This window comes from Ursus maritimus, unplaced genomic scaffold, assembly GCF_017311325.1.
Source record: "Ursus maritimus isolate PB19 unplaced genomic scaffold, ASM1731132v1 scaffold_28, whole genome shotgun sequence".
In the NCBI taxonomy this organism is placed as follows: domain Eukaryota; kingdom Metazoa; phylum Chordata; class Mammalia; order Carnivora; family Ursidae; genus Ursus; species Ursus maritimus.
In genome coordinates, this window is record NW_024425341.1 from 11,961,431 (window position 1) to 11,986,776 (window position 25,346).

At 35.5% G+C, this 25,346-nt stretch overlaps 1 protein-coding gene across 1 annotated transcript in view; it reads right to left on the reverse strand.

Moving 5' to 3' along the window:
* The window catches only part of TEX15 (testis expressed 15, meiosis and synapsis associated), a 68,324-nt gene that overhangs the window by 38,998 nt on the left and 3,980 nt on the right, over positions 1–25,346 (reverse strand). The window contains exons 2-5 of the mRNA XM_008686581.2: positions 18,182–18,347; positions 8,719–8,956; positions 3,703–3,849; positions 2,490–2,652 (exon numbers count right to left, since the gene is read on the reverse strand). Coding sequence (XP_008684803.2) covers positions 2,490–2,652; positions 3,703–3,849; positions 8,719–8,956; positions 18,182–18,347 — 714 coding nt within the window. The remainder of the gene's footprint in view (positions 1–2,489; positions 2,653–3,702; positions 3,850–8,718; positions 8,957–18,181; positions 18,348–25,346) is intronic.

The following is a 25,346-nucleotide window of genomic DNA, read 5'->3' on the forward strand; positions in this document are numbered from 1 at the left end:
ACTCTGATACCAAAACCAAAGACATCACAAGAAAGCTACAGATTAATGTATGTTATAAACATGGACACAAAAATCTTCAAAAAAATTAGTTGTAAACCAATTCTGCCAACATGTAATAGAAATTACATACCATGACTAAATGGGATTTACCTCAGCAATGAGGTTTACTTAACATCTGAAAATCAATTAGTGTGATACAGCACAGTAAACAGAGTGAAGACTAAAAATCACATGATCATCTTGAATGATGCAGCAAAAGGATCTAACAAAATCCAATACCCTCTCATGATAAAAACACTTAACAAACTAGGAACAGAAGGGAACTTCTTCAACATGATAAAGGATATCAAAAAAACCCATAGCTAACATCATACTTACTGGTGAAGGATGAATGCTTGCCCCTAAGTTCAGGAACAAGAGGGTATGTCTATCCACTCTTACCACTTCTATTAAACATTCAACTGGAGGTCCTAGCCAGGGCAATTAGACAAGAAAAAGAAATAAAAAGCATCCAGATTGGGAAGGAAGAAGTAAAACTAACTATTTGTAGATGACCTAATCTTGTATATAGAAAAATCCTAAGGAAATCACTAAAAAACAACTAGAACTAATACTGAGCTCAGTAAGGTTATGGGATTAAGACCAATACACAAAAATCAACAATATTTCTATATACTTAAATGAAGAATACAGAAATTTGATTTGAGAAAACTCTTACAAAAGTATCCAAAAATATACTATTTGGAAGTAAATTTAACAAAAGAAGCATAAAACTTAGACTCTGAAAACCTTTAGCTCACATCCACTGAGGTGGCTATAAACAAAAAGTCAGACAGTAACATAGGAACTGGAAAATCCCAACACTGATACACTGCTGGTGTGAATGCAAATGGTGCAGCCATTTTGGAGAACCATTTGGCAGTTTCTCAAATGGTTAACACAGTGTCATCATATGACCCAGCAATTCCACTCCTAGCTATTACCGAAGAGAAATGAGAACACATGTCTAACACCAAAACTTGTACAAGAACAATCATAGCAGAATTATTCGTAATTGCCAAAAGGTGAAAACAACCCAAACATCCTTCAACTGATGAATAAAGTGTATCTATTCTATGTAATATTCCATAAAAAAAATGAAGTGTTATATGTTACAATATGTGAGAACCTTGAAAATGCTTTTAAGTGAAAGTCACTAGTCATGAAAGGTCATGTCACTTCACATATTTACGACTTTCCTTATATGAAATGCCCAGAATAGGCAAATACAGTTGATTATTTTTTTTTTTAAAGATTTTATTTATTTATGTGACAGAGAGACAACCAGCAAGAGAGGCAACACAGCAGGGGAGTGGGAGAGGAAGAAGCAGGCTCCCAGCGGAGGAGCCCGATGTGGGACTCGATCCTGGAATGCCAGGATCATGCCCTGAGCCAAAGGCAGACGCTTAACGACTGCGCTACCCAGGCGCCCCCAGTTGATTCTTGAACAATATGGGTTTGAACTCTGTGGGTCCACTCATACATGGATTTTTTTCAATTAATATATTGGAAAATTTTTTGGAGATTTGCCACACTTTTAAAAAACTCACACATGACCCACATAGCCTAGAAATGCCAATAAAAATTAGGTATTATTGTAAGAATACATAAGATACAAATATTGTATTACAGTATATATTGTAAGAATATATAAGATACAAAGTAGATGTTAATCAATGGTCTATGTTCTGGGTAAGGCTTCCAGTCAACACAAGGTTATTAGTAATTAGGTTTTCAGGGAGTCGAAAGTTATACATGGATTTTTTTACTACAAGGGGGATGACACCTCTAACTTCCATGTTCAAGGCTCAGCTACACATAGAGACAGAAAGTAGATTACTGACTGCTTAGAGGCAAGGGCCTGAGAGGAAAGGGACATGAAGGGTACATATAGTTTTTTTTGAGGTGATGATCACACTCAATAAGCTGGCAGAAACAGACATTTAAAAAAAATTTATGTGTTGGCAAGGATCTAGAGTAATTATATAACCTGATGCAACTGCTTCTGAAAACTAGTTGATATCCTCTTTGGATTAAGTTGCACATTTCTGATGTAGATATATAATACTCTATGTAAAAACTCTTGCACATATGCACTGAGACACATAAAGGTTTAAAACAGCAATGTTTGCAATATGGAGAAAACTGGCAAGTATCCAAATATCCCCAGAGGAATAGTATGTAGTCAACAAATGGAATAAAGTGTGTGAATACATACATAAGAATGAAAAAACTACAGGTATACTTATCAGCACAGAAGAATCACAAACATAACACAGAGCAAAAGGAGTCACAAAAATATCTGCATTATAATTCTAGCTACGTAAAATAAAAAATAGGTTAAAGCTCAACTATTTTGCTTACAGATTCATAATGTATTAGAAAATAATACTCAGAAGCTCTAAGACCAGCACAGATGCTACCAAAGCAGAGTAATATATGTATCTTACCAGCCCTCTTAGGAAATCCGGTTGAGAGGAATCTCAAAGATGTCATAAGGTGTCCATTATCTACTTTTTGGCCAATAAATTTTACTGTTAATATTGCATATGGAAGACACTGCCTTGGTTTATCTACTGGCTTTGAAAGAACATTGTATTCATAGAAGTATACCTGGAAAGATAAATAAGAAGAAAAGAACATTTTTAAGCTAATTATAGTGTTAGCAGAACCAAATAAGCTCATATTTCAAAAAGCTATGTAACCACATGTTATTTATTCACTGGCTTCCATAAACCCATCCCTTCTCCCCATTCTTCAACCCTAGTTTTTTTTTAAAGTACAAAATTTTCCCCCAACCACATATATTTTCCTTGGTAGAGTATCAGTGTGGGTAGCAGCAGAAACAATCTGTTTTTAAACAAAGGGGAGGGTGGTGGGGGAATGGGATAGGCTGGTGATGGGTAGTAAGGAGGGCACGTATTGCATGGTGCACTGGGTGTTATACGCAACTAATGAATCATGGAACTTTACATCAAAAACCAGGGATGTACTGTATGGTGACTAACATAATATAATAAGAAAAATTATTTTAAAAAGTAATAAAAAATAAACAAAGAAGTGTTTTTCCATTAAAAGTTCAATGTTTTGTATATGCTATGAACACCTGTACTGTTTTAGTTGGAAAAGAAAGTTAATTATGAAAATAATAATAGCTCAATAAATTTTACATGTGGGAGCATATATATACTTCTAGAAAATTTATCTTCATTTAATCATATGTATGATGCTATTCAATGTTTATTACATATAATTTAATATTCTACAGAAGATGAAAAGTCTACTGTCTTAGCAATTTGTCATAGAAAATTAATGTTTCACATGTAATGATGAACACATAAGCCTCTCTCCTGTGGCAAAATAGAGACAATTAATAACATTATTTCAAAATAGCTTGTTATAAAAAAATTGGCATGTTTGCAAGATAGCAATTAATCTACGGAACAACTAAATAAAAGAAAGCATCCATTGCATTCTGAACACAGTTAAATGCAAATATGGAAACTTTACTAACATTCCTAGATCACAAATATTAAAGTAGGTTTCACTATTAATTTAAGAGATTTTTCATTTAATATTTTGAGCAGTTGTTTTAAGTCATGTATCATACAGTGTGAAGCATGTTACTTCCAAGTAGTCAACTGATCCAAAAAGTTAACATACCGCTGAATTGTAGGCTTGTAACTCAATGGTATCTTTCAGAGAAGGTACGCTTCTTGACATATGGCAATCAAAGTTAGGAGAAGGATCCAAAGAAACTTTGTTTTTATCCATCGAAGGCTGAATTTTCTTCACTTTTCCAAAGAGAACCTTAAAAAAAAAAAAAAAAAAAAGCAAAAAGAAGGTCCATAAAAATACACCAGAACATTTAAAACTCCCATGCTAGAACATGAAAGCTAAACTCTTTTTTAAACAAATACAAATGGAGAGATAATCTATGTCCCAGATGAAAAGGATGACATTCTATAATCATGTCAATTCCCTTTCTAAATTAAACTCTAAGACTATATATGTAATTTTAATTAAAATTTTAGAAAATCTATTTGTAGAAATGAATTTTAGTCTAAAAACTTATCTGGAAGACTAAACAAGAATAGCTCACAAAATTTTGAAGAAATTTTTTTAGAAAAAAAAATGTTGGGTCAGAGATAAGAGAATGATGGAACAGGGAAGGTGACTTGAACTCCAAGGTATTAAATGTTTTTGTTTTGTTTTTTAATTTTTAGAGAGAGGGAGAGAGAGAAAGTTATAGCAGGGGAGGGACAGAGAGAGAGAGGGAGAGAATCCCAAGCAGACTCCACGCCCAGCACAGAGCCTCCTGCGGGGCTGATCTCAGGACACTGAGGTCATTACCTGAGCCAAAATCAAGAGTCGGACACTCAGCCAACTGAGCCACTCCAGAGCCCCTAAATATTTTTTTAAAAGGATGGTACTGCCACAAAAAAGGCAGAGGGGAGAAAACGAACAAAATAAAAAGCCCCAGATAAGTCCAACCATTGTAAAAATACAGTATAATGTTAAAAGTACCATATGAAATAAGTGAAGCAAAAACACTCAATAAATGGTGTGAGACAACTGAAAAAATTAAATTCCCTTCTTAATATAGAGACCAAAATAAATGCCAAACAAGTTAAATATTTAAGTAATGCAAACACTGTAGAAAGAAATAAGTCACTATCTAATCTCAAAGTGAGAATTCTTTTCTAAGCATATGTGCCAAGAACCCATAAACCAGAAACATAAAATTATAAAATATTCCAAAACATTTATTTGTACATCAAAAACAAATGAGTATACTAAAAGACAACCTACTGATTGGGAGAATATGTTTGAAAATGACATATCCAATAAAGGGTTAGTATCCAAAATATATAAAGAACTTAAAGCAAACTGAAGCAGCCACTGTGGGAGACAGTATGAAGGCTCCTCAAAAAAATTAAAAATAGAACTGCTCCATAATCCAACCATTGCACTACTGGGTATTTACCCAAAGAATATAAAAACACTAATTCAAAGGGATATATGCACCCCTCTGTTTATTGCAACACTATTTACAAGAGCCAAACTATGGAAGCAGCCCAAGTGTCCAACGACAGATGAATAAAGAATATTTGGTGTATATATACAATTGAATATTATTCAGCCATAAAAAAGAATGAAATCTTGCCATTTACAACATGGATGGATCTATAAAGTATAATGCTAAGTGAAATAATCCAGTCAAAGAAAGACAAATACCACAGAATTTCATATGTGCAATTTAAGAAACAAAACAAAATAGAAAGGAAAATGAAAGAGAGGAATGCCTGGCTGGCTCAGTTGGTACAACCTGTGACTCTTGAGCTCAGAGTTGTGAGTTCAAGCCTCATACTGGATGTAGAGTCTACTTAAGAAAAAAAAAAGAGTGAGACAAACCAAAAGACAGACTCTGAACTATAGAGAACAAACAGATGGTTATTGGTAGGGGGGAGAGGGTGAAACAGGTGAAGGGGATTAAGAGTACCCATCTTTTTTTGGAGGGGGAGGAGAGGTTTGGTGCCCAAATGCAGGGCTGGAACTCACGACTCTCAGATCAAGACCTGAGCTGAAATTAAGAATCAGATGCTTAACCAACTGAGCCACCCAGGTGCCCCATGAGTACATTTATCTTGATGAGCACTTAATAATATATGGAATTTATGAATATTATACACCTGAAACTAAAATAACCCTGTATGTTAACTATACTGGAATTAAAATAAAAAACAATGAAATAAAATAAGACTGAGATGTATCATATACATAATATATTAATATATTAATTTGGATCAGGGTGAAGATACTGGCACTGAGCAGGATATACCAAAGAACACTTATGTGGCTGTGTATGGAAAACAAAACAAGGGGAGCCTGGGTGGCTCATTCGGTTAAGTGTCTGCCTTTGACTCAGGTCATGATCCCAGGGTCCTGGGATCCAGCCTCACACTGGTTCTGTGCTCAGCACAGAGTCTGCTTGTCCATCTCCTTCTGCCCCTTCTGCCCCTCCCACCCCGCGTTTGTGCACACTCTCTCAAATAAATAAAATCTTTAAAAAAACCACAAACATAATTAACTGATAAAAGGTGGAACAAAGTACAATTAATAGGACAAATACACATTTAAAGTCAGCAATTCTATTAGTGTTATTTTTCTATATAATAATACATTCATTCAAAATTAAAAACAATACTAAATGTAATGTGGTATCCTCCATTTGGGTACTAGTAGAGAAAAAATAGTAGAAAAACAGGCAAAATCCAAAAAAAGTGTAGTTTAGTTAATGGTACTGTACCAATGTTAGTCTTTTCATTTTATTATTTTTATTTTCTTACTGGAATACAACTGGCATATACAATGCTAGTTTCGTAGTTTTGACAGAAGTGCCACAGTGATGTGAAATGCTAACATTAGGGGGCAGTGAGTGAAATGTATAAAGGAACTTTCTATGCTGTCTTTGTAATTTTTCTGTAAATTTAAATTTATTCCAAAATGAAAATTTATTTTTTTAAAAAAGAAGACATTAGGGGATAAAATATAATTCAAAGTATATTCAAAATATACTTTAATGAACTCATAATGCTTAGAAATCAACTAGAAAAAAACCCCAACAAACTGGGAAAGGATATAAATTGGTAACTACTGTTCTTTTTTTAAAATTTTAAAACATTTTTTATTTTTAAGTAGGGTCCATGCCCAATGTAGGCTTTGAACTCAAAACCCTAAGATCAAGAGTCACATGCTCCACCTGCTGAGCCAGCCAAGCACCCCTCACTAAATATTGTTAAAAAATATCTGCAGAATGTTTAAACTCAGCAGTTAACTATGAAAAAAAATGAACAATGAGAAACTATTACATATAAGACTGGCAAAGATTAAAAAAAAAGTATAATATATAGAGCGAGGGCATGAGATAACAGATATTTTTACACACTGTGGATAGATATGTCAATTAAGGGGCGCCTGTGTGGCTCAGTCGGTTAAGCGTCTGCCTTCGGCTCAGGTCATGATCCCAGGGTCTTGGGATAGAGCCCCGCATCGGGCTCCCTGCTTGCGGGGTGGGGAGTTTCCTCCATCTCCTCCCCGCTTGTGCTCTCTGGCTATCTCTGTCCCTATCTCTGTCTCTTTCTCTCAAAAAAATAAAATCTTAGAAAAAAAGAAATGTCAATTAACGTAATATTTCTCAGGACAGTTGGGCATTACATATCCAAAGCTGTGAAAGTATACATAGCTTTGGCTCCTAATCTGATTTTTTGGTAGGAATTAACCAATTAATTCTAGCAAATAATCACAGGTGTGTGTAAAAATATACCTATAAGGATGATCAAAGTAATAATTAAAGGTACAAAACAAAAATAACAAGTAATTTATATCCTCAAATTAAAAAATTTGTTATGCAAATTTATGATAGAGCTATATAGTAGAATACTATGGGGTTAGTTATTCAAAAGGCTATTAGAGGGATGCCTGGCTGGCTCAGCTGGTAGAGCATGCGACTCTTGATCTTGGCATTGTAAGTTCAAGCCCCACGTTGGGGGTAAAGATTTTACTTTAAAAAAAAATCTTAAAAAAGAAAAAAGCTATTAGAGAAGAATACTTATTTAGTGCAATGAAAAATCTGTCTTATAATCAACGAAAAAAGTTATATAGTATATAAAGAATATATTTTAATTACCATTATACATGCATATCTGCATACATAAGCAAGACTGCAGATATATAAAAAATTAACTGTGGTTATTAATGGCCTTATCAGAACTTAATATAAGCACCAAATTTTCTAAAGTCAGTATGTATAACTTTTAATATAAAAATTTGGCTTTGTGAATTTGATATTACTTGAGACCTAAACATATAAGGAATTATTCCAAAGGAAGCACTGGTTTTATGTGTATGTACCCATCCTATGTTACAAACCTGAGGATTCTGCCTACCTAGTGTGATTTGAGTAGTCCTGGCAAAGCTACAATTAACCATAAAAGTGTATCTTAACCAGTTTGTTGATGCTTAAGACTTGGTAAGACTTATTTCTTTTCAATTCTGAGTAATTTTAGACTTTCAGAAAAGTTGGGAAACTAGTTCAGAGGTCCTATATACTTGCATCCAGTTTTTCCTAAAGTTAACATCTTACATAAGCATGGCAGAATTATGAAACCTAAGAAACACTGTTATGTTGTAACCTGACACTAATTTGACATATAAGGTATGTCAACTATACTTTAATAAAAAATTAAAACAAAAAGAAATTAACATTGTATAATACCATTAACTAAAATAAAGACTAAGAGTTTAGTAACTTTAGCTTAAGCCAGGATTATTATAACCAATGTTTTGGAGAAAAACACTTAATACTCTGGTATTAATTATGGTCTGAACAAAAAAGAGAAAGAGAGAAGGGTCATTTAAGACAAAAAAAATACAAATTGGAAAGACAGAGATGATACAGGCTGCATTTGCTTACTTGGAGCTTTGTTTTATGCTGCATACCCAACTAAAGTCAGAAGCGGGAAAATTTCAAATGATGATGATGATGAAAGTAATATATATAGTATTCATTTTATATAATGCAACTTAAAAACACTAATAATTCATACTGAAAGAATATATTCAGATTAATTTAAAGCAACTGAATATAATATTTAGTAATTGTTTTATGCTACCCACCTTAAAAATTATAACACTTTCTACAGTAATGCTTCTACTATGAGCATAATTCAAAGCAACATCAACATGTCTAAATACATAAATTCCAAGAAGAGGATTTCCTAATATCTTCAATGTAGATGTTCTGGTACTTATCCCATTTTGATATATTTCAGCCACATCATTCTGAGGAAGTGCTAAAAAGCAGAAATGTTCTTCAAGTTCTCTGCCATGTCTTCCACTCTCACGCATCTCTGACCTAAAGCAAAACAAACCGTGTGTAGTTAAATGAGAATATTGACAGAATTTTCAAGAAGATATTTCAGCTTACTACAGTTAGAAAGCAAGACAATTACTGATAACATTCAGAAACATCACTATCCTGTGATAACAACTTAGGCTGAAAATCATCTAAGGAAAGAATTCAAGTAGATAACTACTCATTCAGAATTATGGACTACATTCTGTATAGGCCAGTGATAATAAGGGCTAACATTTCTCGAAGGCTACTAATATACCCAAGCACGCTAAGACTTACCCTTTACAAGCATTTTTGTAAATTTTTCCCTAATTTTCCAAGAATTGATTGCTATTGTTATTATTTTATTGTTGTTTTTATAACCATTTTTTCCTCATCCCCCTTGCCTCTGTTATACTCATTTTTAAATTGAGGAATATGAAGTTCAGAGAGTTAACAACTTGCCAAAATAGCGAGGTGACAAGAGTTGGAATTATATATGTGAACCCTTGTCCACTAAGTTCCAGGGCTCAGGTTTTCACTTGTCTATGGATGAAAGAACATGCACTTCTTAAATACATACATAGAGAGACACATATGGTAAATTATTAGGGACATTCTCCATTTGTCAGGGATCCAGATAGCAGCTGGAAGAAACAAGCTAGGATTTGATTACAGAGTACTCCTATCATAAAAGTAAGAAAATTATGAATCATCCTCAGAAAAGATTATAATCTGAAGTACACACACTCTTGAAATTTTGACTATACTGCACAAGAACCACTTAACTGGGGGTGCCTGAATGGCTCAGTTGGTTAAGCATCTGCCTTTGGCTCAGGTCATGATCCCAGAAGCCAGCCAAAGACTCTCTTGTTCCAAGAGTGCAACACACCAACTTAGATTCCTGCAGCTGACACCCACCAACATGCAGGTGCTCAGGGCTAGCTCCTCCAGCTGTGTACATATATGCTGTTGGCTAAACACCTGTTACCAGCCTAAACTGCTGTGTGTACACCATGGCAAGATCCTGCAGCCACATCAGAACACACCCATAGCCAAGGCTCCTATAACTACACGTGGGCCCAGATCAAGCCCTGTATTACATCACAAGCCTGTATTACTAGGTTCACCGGCAGGTAGCTACTCCAGCTGCACACCTGTATACCCTCTGGCCCAATCCCCATCATTAACCTCCACACTGCTATGTGTCCAGGACAAGATACAGCCAACACAGTAATGAACAACAGCCAGGATCCCCACAGCTGCCAGTACACATGCTGTTGGCTGGCCCTTGCTGTGTGCCCTGGCACCCACCACTACATGTGTGTTAGCAACTGGACCCTGCCACAACACAGGCACCTGCAACTGAGTGTGTGCATGGGACTGACTCAGGCCACTACGGCTGCTTATTCAGGTCACTAGCAGATGGACCAGGAGGAGATGCTGAGAACCCCAACAGCCCTTGCAGCTTATGTGAATGCCTGGCAGCACTCACCAAAGAACATACAACTGTCAATAATGTACAGGCCAAGGCCTGATCCAATGAGCTGTCATACACCCCCCTAGACCTGAAGCAACCACATGCCCTGCACTTGGTGCCCTGCACCATAGCACACTCTAACATGCCCCCATCTACAGGTGAAGGTCTATACTTTCCAAAGTTCAACGTATAAAGTCTGGAAGAGATGACCACTTCTTCAAATTTACAGACACCAATGCAAAGCTACGAAGATTATGAAGAATCAGGAAAATATGACTCCACCAAAGACATACAGTAAACCTCCAGTAACTTGCACAAAGAAATGGAGATATAGGATTTATCCTACAAAGAATTCAAACTTGCTCTAAACATTCAACATAGCATTGAAGTCCTAGCTAGAAGAATTAGGCAAGAAAAAAAGATAAAAGGCATCCAAATTGGAAAGGAAGAAACAAATGCAATCCCTATTTGCAGATGACTCTGATATTACATATAGAAAATCTAAAGACTCCACCAAGAAAACTCTAGAATAAATGAATTTAGTAAAGCTGCAGCATACAAAATCAATATACAGAAAATTGTTACATTTCTATACACTAAAAAGAACTATCAGAAAGAGAATCAGAAAACAATCCCATTTACAACTATATTGAAAAGAATAAAATCCCTAGGAATAAACTTAACCAGGGACACTGAAAACTGACATTGACGAATGAAACCGAAGAAGACACAGATATAAAGAAAGATATTCTGTGCTCACAAATTGGAAAAATTAACATTTTAAAAACGTCCATACAACCCAAGGCAATCTGCAATTCAATGCAATCCCTACTGAAATTCCACAGGCATTTTCCATAGAGATGGAATAAATAATCCTAAATTTGTATGGAACCACAAAGACCATGAATAGCAAAAGCAATCTTGAGAGAGAAGAACAAAGCTGGAAGCACAATGCTCTCTGATTTCAAATTACAGTTTAAAACTATAAAAATAAAAACAGCATGGTATTAGCATAAAAACAGACACATGGATCAATGTGAAAAGAAGAGAGAGCCCAGAAATAAACCCAGGCATATGCAGTCAATTTATGACAAAGAAGCCAAGAATATACAATGGGAAAAGGACAGTCTCTTTAATAAATGGTGTTGGGAAAATTGGACAGTCACATGCAAAAGAGTGAAACTAGATCATTTTCTTGCACCATACATAAAAATTAACTCAAAATGGATAAAAGACTTGAATGTAAGACCTGAAACACTGATCTCCTAGAAGGAAACATAGTCAGTAAGCTCCTGTACACTGGTCTTGGCAATGATTTTTTGGATCTGACTCTAAAAGCAAAGGCAATAAAAGCAAAAATAAGCAAGTGGGACTATATCAAACTAAAATACTTCCACACAGCAAAAAGAATCAACAAAAGGAAAAGTCAACCTATGGAATGGGAGAAAATATTTACAAACCACATTATCTGATAAGGGGTTAATATCCAAAATATGTAAGGAACATACAATTCAAAAGCAAAAACACAATCTGATTTAAAAATGGCAGAGAACTTTAATGGACATTTTTCCAAAGAAAATGCACAAATGGCCAAGAAGTATATGACAAGGTGCTCAACATCACTAATCATCAGGGAAAAGCGTATTGAAACCATAATGAGATATCATCTCATACCAGTCAGAACGGCAATTCTCAAAAAGACAAGGTAAAGAGGGCTGGTGAGGATGTAGGTAAAAGGGAACCCCGGTGCATTGTTAATTGGAATATAAATTGGTCCGCCACTATGGAAAACAGTATGGAGATTCCTGAAAACACTAAAAGTAGGTATGATTAAGTAATCCCACTTCTGGGTATGCATCTGAAGGACATGAAACTGCTATCTCAAAGAGATATCTGCACCCACCATGTTCATTGCAGCATTACTTGCAATAACTAAGACACGGAAACAACATAAGTATCCATCCACACATGAATTGAAAAAGAAAATGTGGAACACCATGGAATATTATTCAGCAATAAAAATGAAGGAAATCCTTCAGTCTGCGACAAAATGAATGGACCTCGAGGGCATTATGTTAAGTCAGTCAGAGAGAGACAAATACCATATAATCTCAGTTACATGTGGAATCTAAAAACATCAAATTCATAGAAACACAGTAGAATGGTGGTTGCCAGGCCTAGAGTGTGGGGAAATGGGGAGATGCTAGTCAAGGGTACAAATTTTCAGTTATAAGATGAATAAGTTCACAGGATCATGGGACAGCATGGTAACTGCAGTTACTAATTCTGTATCATATACTTGAAAGTTGCTATAAGAATAGAGCTTTGGGTGGCTCATTTGGTTAAGCATCTGCATTTGGCTCAGGTCATGAACCCAGGGTCAAGTCCTGCATCGGGCTCCTTGCTCGGCAGGGAGCCTGCTTCTCCCTGGTGCCTCCCCTCACCCTGCTTGTGCTTGCACTCTTAATAAAATCTTAAAAAAAAAAAAAAGAGCTTCAATGTTCTCACCATAACAAAACAAAATGGTTCATTATGTGAAGTAAAAGATGAGTTAACTAACCTTACTGTAGTAAACATTTCATAATATATATGTGTATCATCACATTATACACCTTAAACTTACACTTAAACTAACACTGTGTAAGCTTAAGGTGTTTATATTAAGGTGTATATGTTAAGGTGTTAAGGCAAAATATGTTAATCATATTTCAATAAAGCTGGAGGGAAAAAATTTCTCACATAAGAAGTCTGGAGATAAGGCAGTGTATTAGTTTTCTATTGCTGCTGTAACAAATTCCCACAGCCTTAGTGGATTAAAATGAATAAAGTTTTTTTTTTTTTTTTTAAAGAATCCATTTACTTAGAGAGTGCAAGGTAGCGGAGGAGCTGAGAGAGAGGGAGAATTCCGGAGCACACTTGTGGCTCAGGGGAGCCTGTTAAGGGGCTCAATCTCAGGACTCCGTGATCACGACCTGAGCCAAAACCAAGAAGTCGGCCGCTTAACCAACTGAGCCACCCAGGTGTCCAAACAAATCAAGTTTATTATCTTACAGTTAAGTAGGATGCAAGTCCAATATAGGTCTCATCAGGTTAAAATAAAGGTGTCATTTGGATTGTGTTCCTGTCTCAGGGTCTGGGGGAGGATCTCTTCACTCGTTAGCAAAATTTAACTACTTGCAGATGGAAGCTAACATCCCATTTCCTTTCCAGCTGTTAGCTGTAGGCTGCTCTCAGGTTCTAGAAGTTACCCGCATTCCTTGAGTCATAACACCTTTCCTCCATCTTTAAAGCCAGGAAAAGCAGGCTGAATCCCTCTGAAATTTTTCTTCATCTCCTCTCTCTGACCCATTCTTCTGTCCTCCTCTTACATTTCTAAGAGCTCATATCATGAGTCCACTCACTGGTATTGGGCCCAGTCACATAACCCAAGATAATCACCCATCTGCAGATCTGTGATGTCAACCAGATCTGCAGAGTCCTTTTTGGTTATGTAAAGTAACGTATTCACAGATTCTAAGAATCAGGATGTGGGCATCTTTGGGGGTGCACTATGCTGTCTACTGCAGGCAGATTATGAATTTATTCAGTTCCCGAACAGTATTAAGAATTTAAGTTTCTTTGCCTTGATTCTCCACACTGCTGTCCACAGCTTTTATCTTTGTCTGGCTCCTCTAAGTCTTAAGAAGGCTGCCAAGCAGGAGCTAGATCTATAAGCTTCCTTGCTTGCAGTCTTTAATAGAGACACTGACTTCATCTCAGGAGTTCCAGGCAAGTCTCATGCTGTGTTCTAATGAGCCATACAGACTAGGCTTGTATATCAGTAAACCAATAAAACAGAACAGGACAAAGAATAGTTTAAATTATGTAAGATGATTTAGAATTGTTAGAGAGAGTGTAGTCTACTAACTTGATTACCCTTTACACACGTCTTTCTTCCAACATATATACTTTAAAAAGCTCATGCTCACACAAAACACTTTCGATCCACCTTGCAAAAAAGGGAACCACCCAAAGTGTCATCCAGTTACTGCATCTAACTTCAGATCCATGTTGGGAGTAATATGCCTTCATTTCTAACAGGTCTGGGTATAGATCTATATAGTAACATCCATTTAGGCAATATATAGCTACAAGATTAAGTTATCTACACCCAAAAATACATTGGTGAAGGGAAAAAAATAGAATTACAATTAAATTCAGAAAAGTGAAGAATGACACAATAATGGTGTTAACTGGCCCTTAGCAACAGTACATCCTTTCGAAAAGAAGCAGTTAGGATTCTCTACCCTCAAAATTCTGAAGGCTAGTAACCATAGCAAGATCATGTTTAGACAATGGTTGCAATTAGGACTTTCCGTCTCCTGGCAACAAACCTCTGAAACCTTCCCATCCTCCAAGGCTCTGAATTTGAAATGGACTTTAACTATTGCATTCCAATTCAAAACTATCCATTTCTTCCCCCAAATTCCATTTAAAATTTATCTTTATTGTATAAATTTGAGTACTTTCCATTCACCTGGTAGAAAATACTTAAAAGGAGGTATTAGTAAAGTTGAAGGCAACAGACTTGTGCTTTGCAGCATACTTATTTCCTGTTAAATCTTTTTTTAACCCAAATTCAAACTAACTTTGGAAAAGATGAATTCTTTACCTTAAGCTAATCTTATGAAGCTGATCCGTGATACCAGATCATAAGAAGAGAAAGAATCTTTCTTACCAAATCTGAATTTTAAAGGCCTTTTGGGTCTAAGCAGGACATGGTCAAGGCACTTTAACATCCTGAATTTTCTGTATAATTTCCCCCAAAACCAAAGCCTCATGAAGCAAATGGTTGTGCCCAAGGTATAAAGGATTATCACCAACTTCTCAAGTTGGCACCCTCACTGCTCAATCTCCCAAGTTAAATCCATAGTGTAGAATCTCTTTATTTGCCAGTATCCCTTCCCAGTATGAAATTCACTATCAGCTGGAATGCTGCTGACTTCAAGTACAAAAACTTGCTCAGTTTGGCTTAAAAATAAGTTGACTTCTTACAACAAGAAATTCAGAAACGAGGCAGCCTTTATCAGGGTTGATAGATTCCATGGCTCCAGATGTCACAGAGGATCCAGGTTTTTTCCATCTCTTTGTCCTGATGTCCTCAGCTTTAGGGTCATCCTAACACTAGTCTTTTTATTACCTTACAAGTGTGCTATCAGTAATTTAAACATGCTTCCTTGGTTCACATCCAATTGGCTTCTCTTTCCAAGAGACCCCCAAGCCAATCCATCTTGAGTGTGTTACTTGATTTATTTCTGCCCACCCTTGAAACCAGTCATTGATAAAATAAATGAAATTAACCACAGATAACTCAGACTACATCTGGAGTGAAACATAAACTGAGGTGTCAAGTACTAATTCAACCACAACATTAAGCCAGGTACTGACAATCTTTAAAATGATATCCTTTCATATAAACTTGAAATTTTTAAAAGTAATCTTAAAACAAAAAGGGTCAAACTGATACAAATAAGGCAGTGGACTTAAGAATAATTCAGTTTCTCTTTTACCCATTAAAACCAGTTCAAGTTTCTTAACTCCTCAAGGCATCTCTCAAAATTCTTAAGAAGAATAATCAGTCCCTCATCTGTGCATCTATATCTTTATTGTAACATTATATATTTACTTGTATGTCTTCTAAACTAGAATGTGAACTCTTTAAGACAGGAAAAACATTCACTGTTCTTCGAGGGTTATCAAATATAGTGTCTGACACAGTAGGTACTCAAATGTTTAATGAATGATGGAATACACAGATGTTTAGATTTTTAATGCTTTTACTGATTTCAGACTTAAGAAGTGGTAGATGGAATGTAGATAACAAGTGGAAACAGGTATCCTTTTGGAGATACTTGTTTTTGCTGAGCCCATAGATACAATAACTCCTCTAAAGGGAGTAATATAAAGAAAAGCCATGGGACACCTGGGTGGCTTACTCAGTTGAGCATCCAACTCTCGGTTTCAGCTCAGGTCATGATCTCAGGGTCATGAGATAGAGCTCCAACACCAGGCTCCGTGCTCAGTGGGGAGTCTGCTTGAGATTCTCTTCCTCTCCCCACCCCATTCTTTCCAAATAAACAAACAAATAAATAAATAAAATCTTGAAAAAAAGAAGAAAGAAAAGCCAGAGGCAGTCAATGTAACTAATATATTTTCTTTTCATTCTATTATTTTCTTCTGCTAACCATTCTTTTTTATTTTTCCTTTTATTTTCTTTTCCACTTGTGCCTTAAGGCTAATTAAAGGCACTTTATAGCATCACTGTTTTTTTTTAAAAATGAAATAAAAATTTAACTTAACAATTAAGTGCCCACTGTGTTGCCAGCTTCATAGTATGGACATAAAAACAAAGAAGATAAAACTCACAATGCAGGAAAATCAGACAAAACCAATATATGGTAGTAAGACTTATAAAATGAGTATAAAGTATATGGGAAACAAATGAGTTTGTCTAACTGGGCGAATAACCAAGAAATCAATAAATCCTACACCTGTTGGTTATTTGCAATGTTCTAACATGTTGCGTATTGTTGGGTAGTTGTTCTAATTTCTCTAACATCAACAGGTTGTAAATTAAGTGTTGGGCAGGGGGGCATTATGAAAAAGGACAAAATTTTGAAATGCCTAAAAGAATTGAAATCAAAGAACAGTACCAGGAATTAATTTTTGATCAAACTCTTATTTCAATCTGGAAGTGGCAGGATATATCCAGTCCATTCCGCTTTTGCTCAAAACTGTTGTTTTCTAGATGACGGAATATGCTATCAACTGAATCTGTCATTCCTACCAATTCTCTCAAAGTGACATCAGGGGTAAGTATGTTTAAGTCAAGAGGAATTGGAGTTGTAAGGACGGCAAAAATAAATTAATTAATTAATTAATTAATTAATTAAAATAAAAAGTAAAAATAAAAAGGAATTAATTCTAAAACAAAAAAAGAAACCAAAACATTCCAAAATGAGTTCTAAGTGTGGGTCCTTGATCAAGCTATAGTTAGGTTTTAAGTTAAATGCCAATTAGTGAAGGAGGAAAAATCAGAAAAAGAAAAAGGTAAATTGTGTTCACATAAGATCTAGATCTATAAATACAAAATGTTTACAATGAGAACTCTGCATATGCTTTTCTTCTTTCTTATGAAAACAAAAAATGGATTATGCCTTCCCAAAAAGTACAAGCAGTACTTTAAAAAAATTAAAATGAAACTAATTTAACACTCTGTGTTACCTATACTCAAATAAAAAATTTTTAAAAGAAAAAAAGTAGTGGCTCTAGTGGAATATCTGGAAATAGCCAGACACAGTCTTGCCAAATTAAAACATCAACTAAGTATCTGAATAGGTGAATCAAGGAAAAAAAGTTATTTTCCTGAATACTTTAACTGTTGTTTTATATTATGGAGGAGGCATAAGGGATCTACAAAATGGGCACTTAATAAATGTGCTGATGTATGCTTCTGAAAAAATTTATCAAGATTAAAAAATTACAAGTGTCTGAAATCTGGCTACATTAAAGCTTACATTAAAACCTGTAAACCTTATTAATCTTAGCTCTTCACTATTACACAAGGCTATGAGAAGCCAACAAAATAATGAATAAACAATCTCTGTATTTTTTTCCTAGTAATACTTACCAAATCTCAAATGGTAGAAATTACTAGTTCATATGACTTCATAGTAAAAAACAAAAGAACCCAAAATCTCAACCTTCTTTAGATCAGAGTAACTTACCTCTTAGAAGTAAAATTTTTTTCCAGATTCTCATTGCGAACCAGTTTTGTATCCCCAAACTGCCACAATGACTGTAGATCACAGCCTACATCAAGCTGGCACTGGTTAAGAGTATCATGTATGAAACTATACTCTCTAGTATTGGTGCAACAAGGTGACAAGTAAACTAAAGAAAAAGAAAAGGGAAGTGGTTATTTGACTTTAAAATTACATCTTTGCACATCTACGTAATGACATACATAACGGTAATATCAAAACCAGAAAATGACATTGATAAAATCCACAGAAATTAAGATTTTACCAGTTTTACATGCACTTGTGTGTGTATATTCTGTGCAATTTTGTCATATATATAGATTCATGGCAAGCACTATAATCAAGATACACAAGTGTTCCATCCCACAAAGATCTCCCTTAAGCTGTTTTAGAAATAGTATCATATTGCTAACTGTATTCCCCTTCTCTGCCTCTAAGTCTTGAAAACTACTAATCTATTCCCCATCTCTATACTTTTGTCATTTCAAGAATGTTTTGTAAGTAGAATTTTGTGGTTGTGACCTGTGGACATCGGCTTTTTTCATTCAGGATAATCCCTTTGCGATCCGACTAAGTTGTTATTTCAATACGTGGTTTCTTTTTATTGCTGAGTTAACTACTCTATGGTATGGATGTACCATAGTTTGACCATTCACTAGTTATAAACCTAGGTGGTTGCCAATTTTTGGCTCTTACAAATAAAGCTGCTATGAACATCTGTGTATAGGTTTTTGTGTGGATGTACGTTTTCATTTCTCTGGGATAAATGCCCCAAAGTGCAATTGCTGGGTCATACAGCAGTTGCATGCTTAGTTTTTAAAGAAACTATCAAACTGTTTTTCAAAGAGTGGCTGAGCTATCTAGTTTCCACTGGTTATATGACTAATTTGGTTTCTCCATATCTTTGCTAACATTTGACATTGTTATTCTTTTAATTTTAGCTGTTTTAACAAATGTGTAGTGATGTCTCATTGAGGTTTCCATTTCCTTAATGGCTATGATGCTGAACATCTTTTTATGTGCTCGTTTGCCACCTGTATATCCTCTTTGGTGAAATGCCTGTTCATGTCTTTTTCCTTACTATTTGGATTGTCTCACCACCCCCATTTTTGCTTACTAATGAGTTTTGAAAGCACTTTATATGTTCTGGATATGAGTTCTTTTCATATACATGATTTACAAGTGTTGGCAAGGATGTAGAAAAAAGGAGCCCTCATGCACTATTGGCGGAAATGGAGTTCTTCAAAAATTAAAAATAGAAATACCATATGATTCAATAATTCCACTACTGAGTTTTTACCCAAAGAAAATGAAAACACAAACGTGAAAAGATACAGGAACCCCTATCTTTACTGCAGCATTATTTACAGTAGCCAAGATATGGAAGCAGCCCAAGTATCCAGCAATAGATGAATGGATGAAGAAGATGTGAGAGAGAAAGACAAACACCATATGATTCCACCTATACGTGGAAAATGAAAAAAAATTAATAAAAAAGCAGAATCAGACCCGTACATAGAAAAACTGATGGCTGCCTGAAGGAAGTGGGGTGGGAGGATGGGCAAAATGGGTAAAGGGGAATGGGAGATACAGGCTTCTAGTTATGGAATGAATAAGTCATGGGGAGAAAAGGTACACAGTAGGGAACGTAGTCAATGGTTTTGTAATAGTGTTGTATGGTAACAGGAGCTACACTAGTGGTGAGCACACACTGAATCACTATGTTGTATGCTTGAAAATAATGTAACATTGTGTGTAAACTATACCCCCTCAAAACCCAAAACCCCCATTTTCTTCCACTCTAAGTTTTCTTTTCACTTACCTAACAGTCTTTCAGAAAATAAGTTTTTAATTGTGATGAAGCCAATTTACCAGTTTTCTTTTTTAAAGTTTATTTATTTGTTTTAGTAATTTTTACACCCAACATGGGGCTTGAACTCACAACTCCAAGATCAAGAGTTGCATGCTCTACCAACTGAGCCAGACAGGGACCCCACCCAGGATTTATTTTGCATTATTTTTTGTGTGAAGTAGGGGGAAGTTCCTTTTCTTGCCTATGGATGTTGTCCAATTGCTCCAGCAATATCTGATAAAGAGATACCTTTCCTCGACTGAATATACCTTTGCAAAAATTAATGGAAAGAAAATCAAATGAGCATTTTAATGTGGGTCTATTTCTGGAATCTCTATTCTGTTCCATTGATCTATCCCTCTGCCAATGCTACACTATCTTGATTACTGTAGCTACATAATAAGCCTCAGTACTGAGCAGAGTAATTACAAACACTGTCTTTTTTATTTCAAAATTGTTTAAGCTATTCTAGTTTCTTTGCCTTCTCATATAAATTTGAGAATAAATTTGCTTACTTAGAAAAAGACTTGCCAGGATTTTGAGAAAAATCGCAATAACTCTGAAGATAAATTTGTGGAAAACTGGTATCTTCATCATGTTGAGTCTTCTAATCTGTAAGTACACCTCCCTAATAACAGATTCTCTTTGATTTCGTTCATCAGCATTTACGGTTTGTTTGTTTTTTTATTTAGAGTGCTCATGCAAGCAGGGTGGGGGAGGAGCAGAGGGAGAGGGAGAGAGAGAATTGCAAGCAGGCTCTATGCTCAGCATGCAGCCCAATGTGGCACCTAATCTCAGGACCCTGAGATCATGACCTGAGCAGGAATCTAGAGTCCAATGCTTTTTTTTTAAAAAAAAGATTTATTTATTAGAGACAGAGTGTGCAAATGAGAGAGTGAGCTGGGGGGGGGGTGGCAGGGAGAGGGGCAGAGGGAGAGAGAGAAGCAATTTCCCTGTGGAGCAGGGAGTCAGATGCAGGGCTCCATCTCAGGACCCTGGGATCACGACCTGAGCTGAAGGCAGACACTTAACCGAGTGATCCACCCAGGCGCCCCTTGAGAGTCTGATGTTTAACCAAGTGAGCTACACAGGTGGCCTAGCATTTGCAGTTTAAAGCATAAAAACACTACATGTTTTGTTAGATTTATACATATGTGCTTCATGTTTTGAGCTATTATAAATACCATCATGTTTAATATTTTGATTTTCATGTATTCTTTGCTAATATATAGAAATTCAATTGATTTTTCTATTTTTTCTTTTTTAATTGAAACATAGTTGACATACAATATATTAGTTTCAGATATACAACATAGTGATTCAATAATGATATACATTATGAAATGCTCACCACAGTAAGTGTAGTTACCACCCATCACCATACAAAGTTACTACAATATTAATGACTATCCCCTAGGCTGTACTTTTCATGCCCATGAATTATTTACTTTATGAATGGAAGTTTGTACCTCCCTCTCCTCTGGCACCCCTAGTTTCTTCTCTGTATTTATGAGTCTACCTGTTTTTTTTGTTGGTTTGTTCACTTGCTTTATTTTTTTAGAATCCATATTAAGTGAAATCATATGGTATTTGTGTTTTTCTGACTTGTTTTACATAGTATGATACTCTCTAGGTCCATCCATATTGTCACAAATGGCAAGATTTTGTTCTTTTTTGTGGCTAATATTCTAGTGTGCGTGTGTGTGTGTGTGTGTACATACACACACCACATCTTCTTTATCCATCCATCTATCCATCCATAGACACTTAGGTTGCTTCTATGATTTTTCCATTTTGATCTTGCACCCAGTGACTTGCTGAATTTATCAGAAAATTTTTTTTCTGGGGCGCCTGGGTAGCGCAGTCGTTAAAGTGTCTGCCTTCAGCTCAGGGCGTGATCCTGTCGTTCCAGGATCGAGTCCCACATCGGGCTCCTCCGTTGGGAGCCTGCTTCTTCCTCTCCCACTCCCCCTGCTGTGTTCCCTCTCTCGCTGGCTGTCTCTCTGTTACATAAATAAATAAAATCTTTAAAAAAAAAATTTTTTTTTCTTTTTTCGTAGATTCCTTGGGATTTCCTATGTAGACCATCACGTGATCTTCAAATAAAGTTTTATTTCTCCTTTTCCAATCTCTGTTTTTAAGTTAAATTCATTCACTTTTTTGCACTGGCTACAATTTCTAGTATTATGTTGATAAGAATGGTAAGAGAGAATGTTCTTGCTGTCTTCTCTTACAGAGAAAGCTTCAGTTGTTCATCATTAAGTGATATTAACTACAGGTATTTTTTATATATTCTTTATGAAGTTGAGGAAATTCCCCTGTTCTTAGTTGGCTGGGTCTCTCTATCCTGAGTGTTGAATTTAGTCGAGTGCTGATATAGTTGAATACTTATTTTGCATTAGTTAATATGATCATGTAATTGTTCTTTATCCTTCAAATATAGATTCACTTTCAAATACAAAACCAGGCTTGCATCCCTGAAATAAAACTCTTTTGGAAGTAGTGTAAAATTCATTTTATATTCAGTTCTACTGAATTCCATTTGCTTATATTTTGTATAAGATTTCTACATCAATATTCATGATGGATATTGGTATGTATTGTTCTTTTTTTTGTATTACATTTGTCTGGTTTTAATACCAGGGTAATAGTGGCCTCATAAAATTATTCTCTATGTTCTGGAAGAGGTTCTATAGAATTTGTATTAACTCTTTCTAAACAAGAAATCTCCAATAAAACCATCTGGGCCTAGAGATTTCTTTCCAACAGTGTTTTCAATTATGAATTCAATTTCTGTAATAGTTATAAATAAAGGTATTTGAATAATTTATTTAGTATTGTGTAAGTTTTGCTACTTTGTACTTTTTGACAAACTGGTCCATTTCATCTAAGTTGTCAAGTTTATAGTTCACAGTATTCCTTTTTTAACCTTTCAATGGCATGGGTCAGAAATGATATTCCATTTCATTCCTGATAGTGGTAATTTGCGGCATTTGTATCTTGTCAGTCTTGCTAAAGGTTTGTGAATTTTTTTATCTTTTCAATCAACCAGCTTTTTTGTTTCATTGATTTTCCTTCTTCTGCTTGTTTTGGGCTTTATATTCTTTTTCTATTTTCTTAAGGTGGAAACTGAGATTAGTTATGAAATCCTTCTTATTTTTAAAATTTGATTCCAGTATAGTTTACATACAGTGTTCTATTAGTTTCAGGTGTACAATACAGTGATTTAACAATTCTATACATTACTTAGTGTTCATCATGGTAAGTGTGCTCTTAATCCCCTTCACCTGTTTCACCCATCCCCCTACCCACCTACCTCTGGTAATCATAAGCTTGTTTTGCATAGTGAAGAGTCTGGTTTTGGTTTGTCTTTTTGTTCATTTTCTTAAATGCAGCATATGAGTGAAATCATGTGTCTTTCTCTGACTTATTTTGCCTAACATTATACTTTCTAGATCCATCCATGTTGTTGCAAATGGCAAGATTTCATTCTTTTTTATGTATGACTAATATTCCATTGTGTGTGCACATGTGCGTGTATACCACATCTTCTTTATGCATTCATCTACCAATGGACACTTGAGCTGCTTCCATAATTTGGCCATTGTGAATAATACTGCAATAAACATAGAGGTGCACAGATCTTTTGAATTAGTGTTTTTGTATTCTTTGGGTAAATACCCAGTGGTGATATTACTGGGTGATATGAAATCCTTCCTATTTTCCAATTTAAGGATTTAGTGCTATAAATTTGTTAGCTACGCTTTAGCTGTGTCCCTCAAATTTGACAGGTCACATTTTCATTTTTATTTGATGTATATTTTTATTCCCCTTGAAATCTCATGAGTATTTAGAAAGGTGTTGTTTATTTTCCATGTATTTGGAGACTTACATATTGCTTTCTATTAATTTCTACTTTGCGCATGGTCCAAGAACACACTATGACTCTAATTCTTTGAAATATGTTGAAATGTGTTTCGTGGCCCAACATATGCCTATCTTGATGGGTGTCAAATCAGCACTTGAAAAGAATGTCTATTCTGCTGTTGTTGGGTGAAGTCATGTACGAATGTCAATTAGATTCTGTTGCTTGACAGCTTAAGTTGTTCCATATTTTTGCCGATTTTCTGTCTTAACGTGGGGCTTAAACTCATCAGGCTTAAACTCACGACGCTGGGATAAAGACCTGAGCTGAGATCAAGAATTGGACACTCAATCAACTGAGCCACCCAGGCACCGCAACTGCTGATTTTCTGTCTTAATAGTTCTATCAATTGTTTTTTCTTTTTTAATTTAAATTCAAGTTAGTTAACATATACTGTAGTACTGGTTTCAGGAGTAGAATTTGGTGATTCATCACACCCAATGCTCATCCCAACAAGTGCCCTCCTTAATGTCCATCACCCATTTAGCCCATTCCCCCACCGGCCTTCCCACCCTCAACCCTCAGTTTATTCTCTGTAGTCAAGAGTCTCTTATGGTTTGCCTCCCTGTTTATATCTTATTTTATTTTTCCTTTCCTTCCCCTATGTTCATATTTCTTATTTATTAAATACCACATATAAGTGAAATCATATAATATTTGACTTTCTCTGACTTATTTTGCTTAGCATAATGCACTCTGTCTAGTTCCATCCACATCGTGGCAAATGGCAAGATTTCATTCTTTTTGATTGCTGAGTAATATTCCATCGTGTGTGTGTGTGTGTGTGTGTGTGTGTGTGCGCGCGCGCGTGTACATCACATCTTCTTTATCCATTCATCAGTCTATGGACATTTGGGCTCTTTCCATAATTTGGCTCTTGTTGATAATGCTGCTATAAATATTGGAATGCATGTGCCCCTTCGAATCAGCATTTTGGTATCCTTTGGATGAATACCTAATAGTGCAAGTGCTGGGTCATAGAGTAGTTCTATTTTTAACTTTTTGAGGAACTGTCATACTGTTTCCCAGAGTGGCTATACCAGTTTACATTCCCAAAAACAGTGTAAGAGGGTTTCTCTACATCCTTGCCAACATCTGTTGTTTCCTGAGGTGTTCATTTTAGCTATTCTGACAGGTGTAAGGTGGTATCTCATTGTGGTTTTGATTGGTATTTCCCTGATGAGTGATGTTGAGCATCTTTTCATGTGTCTATTAGCCATCTGGATGTCTTCTTTGGAAAAATGTCTGTTCAGGTCTTCTGCCCATTTCTTAACTGGATTATTTGTTTTTTTGGGTGTTGAGTTTGATAAGATTGCTATAGACTTTGGATACTAACCCTTTATCAGGTATGT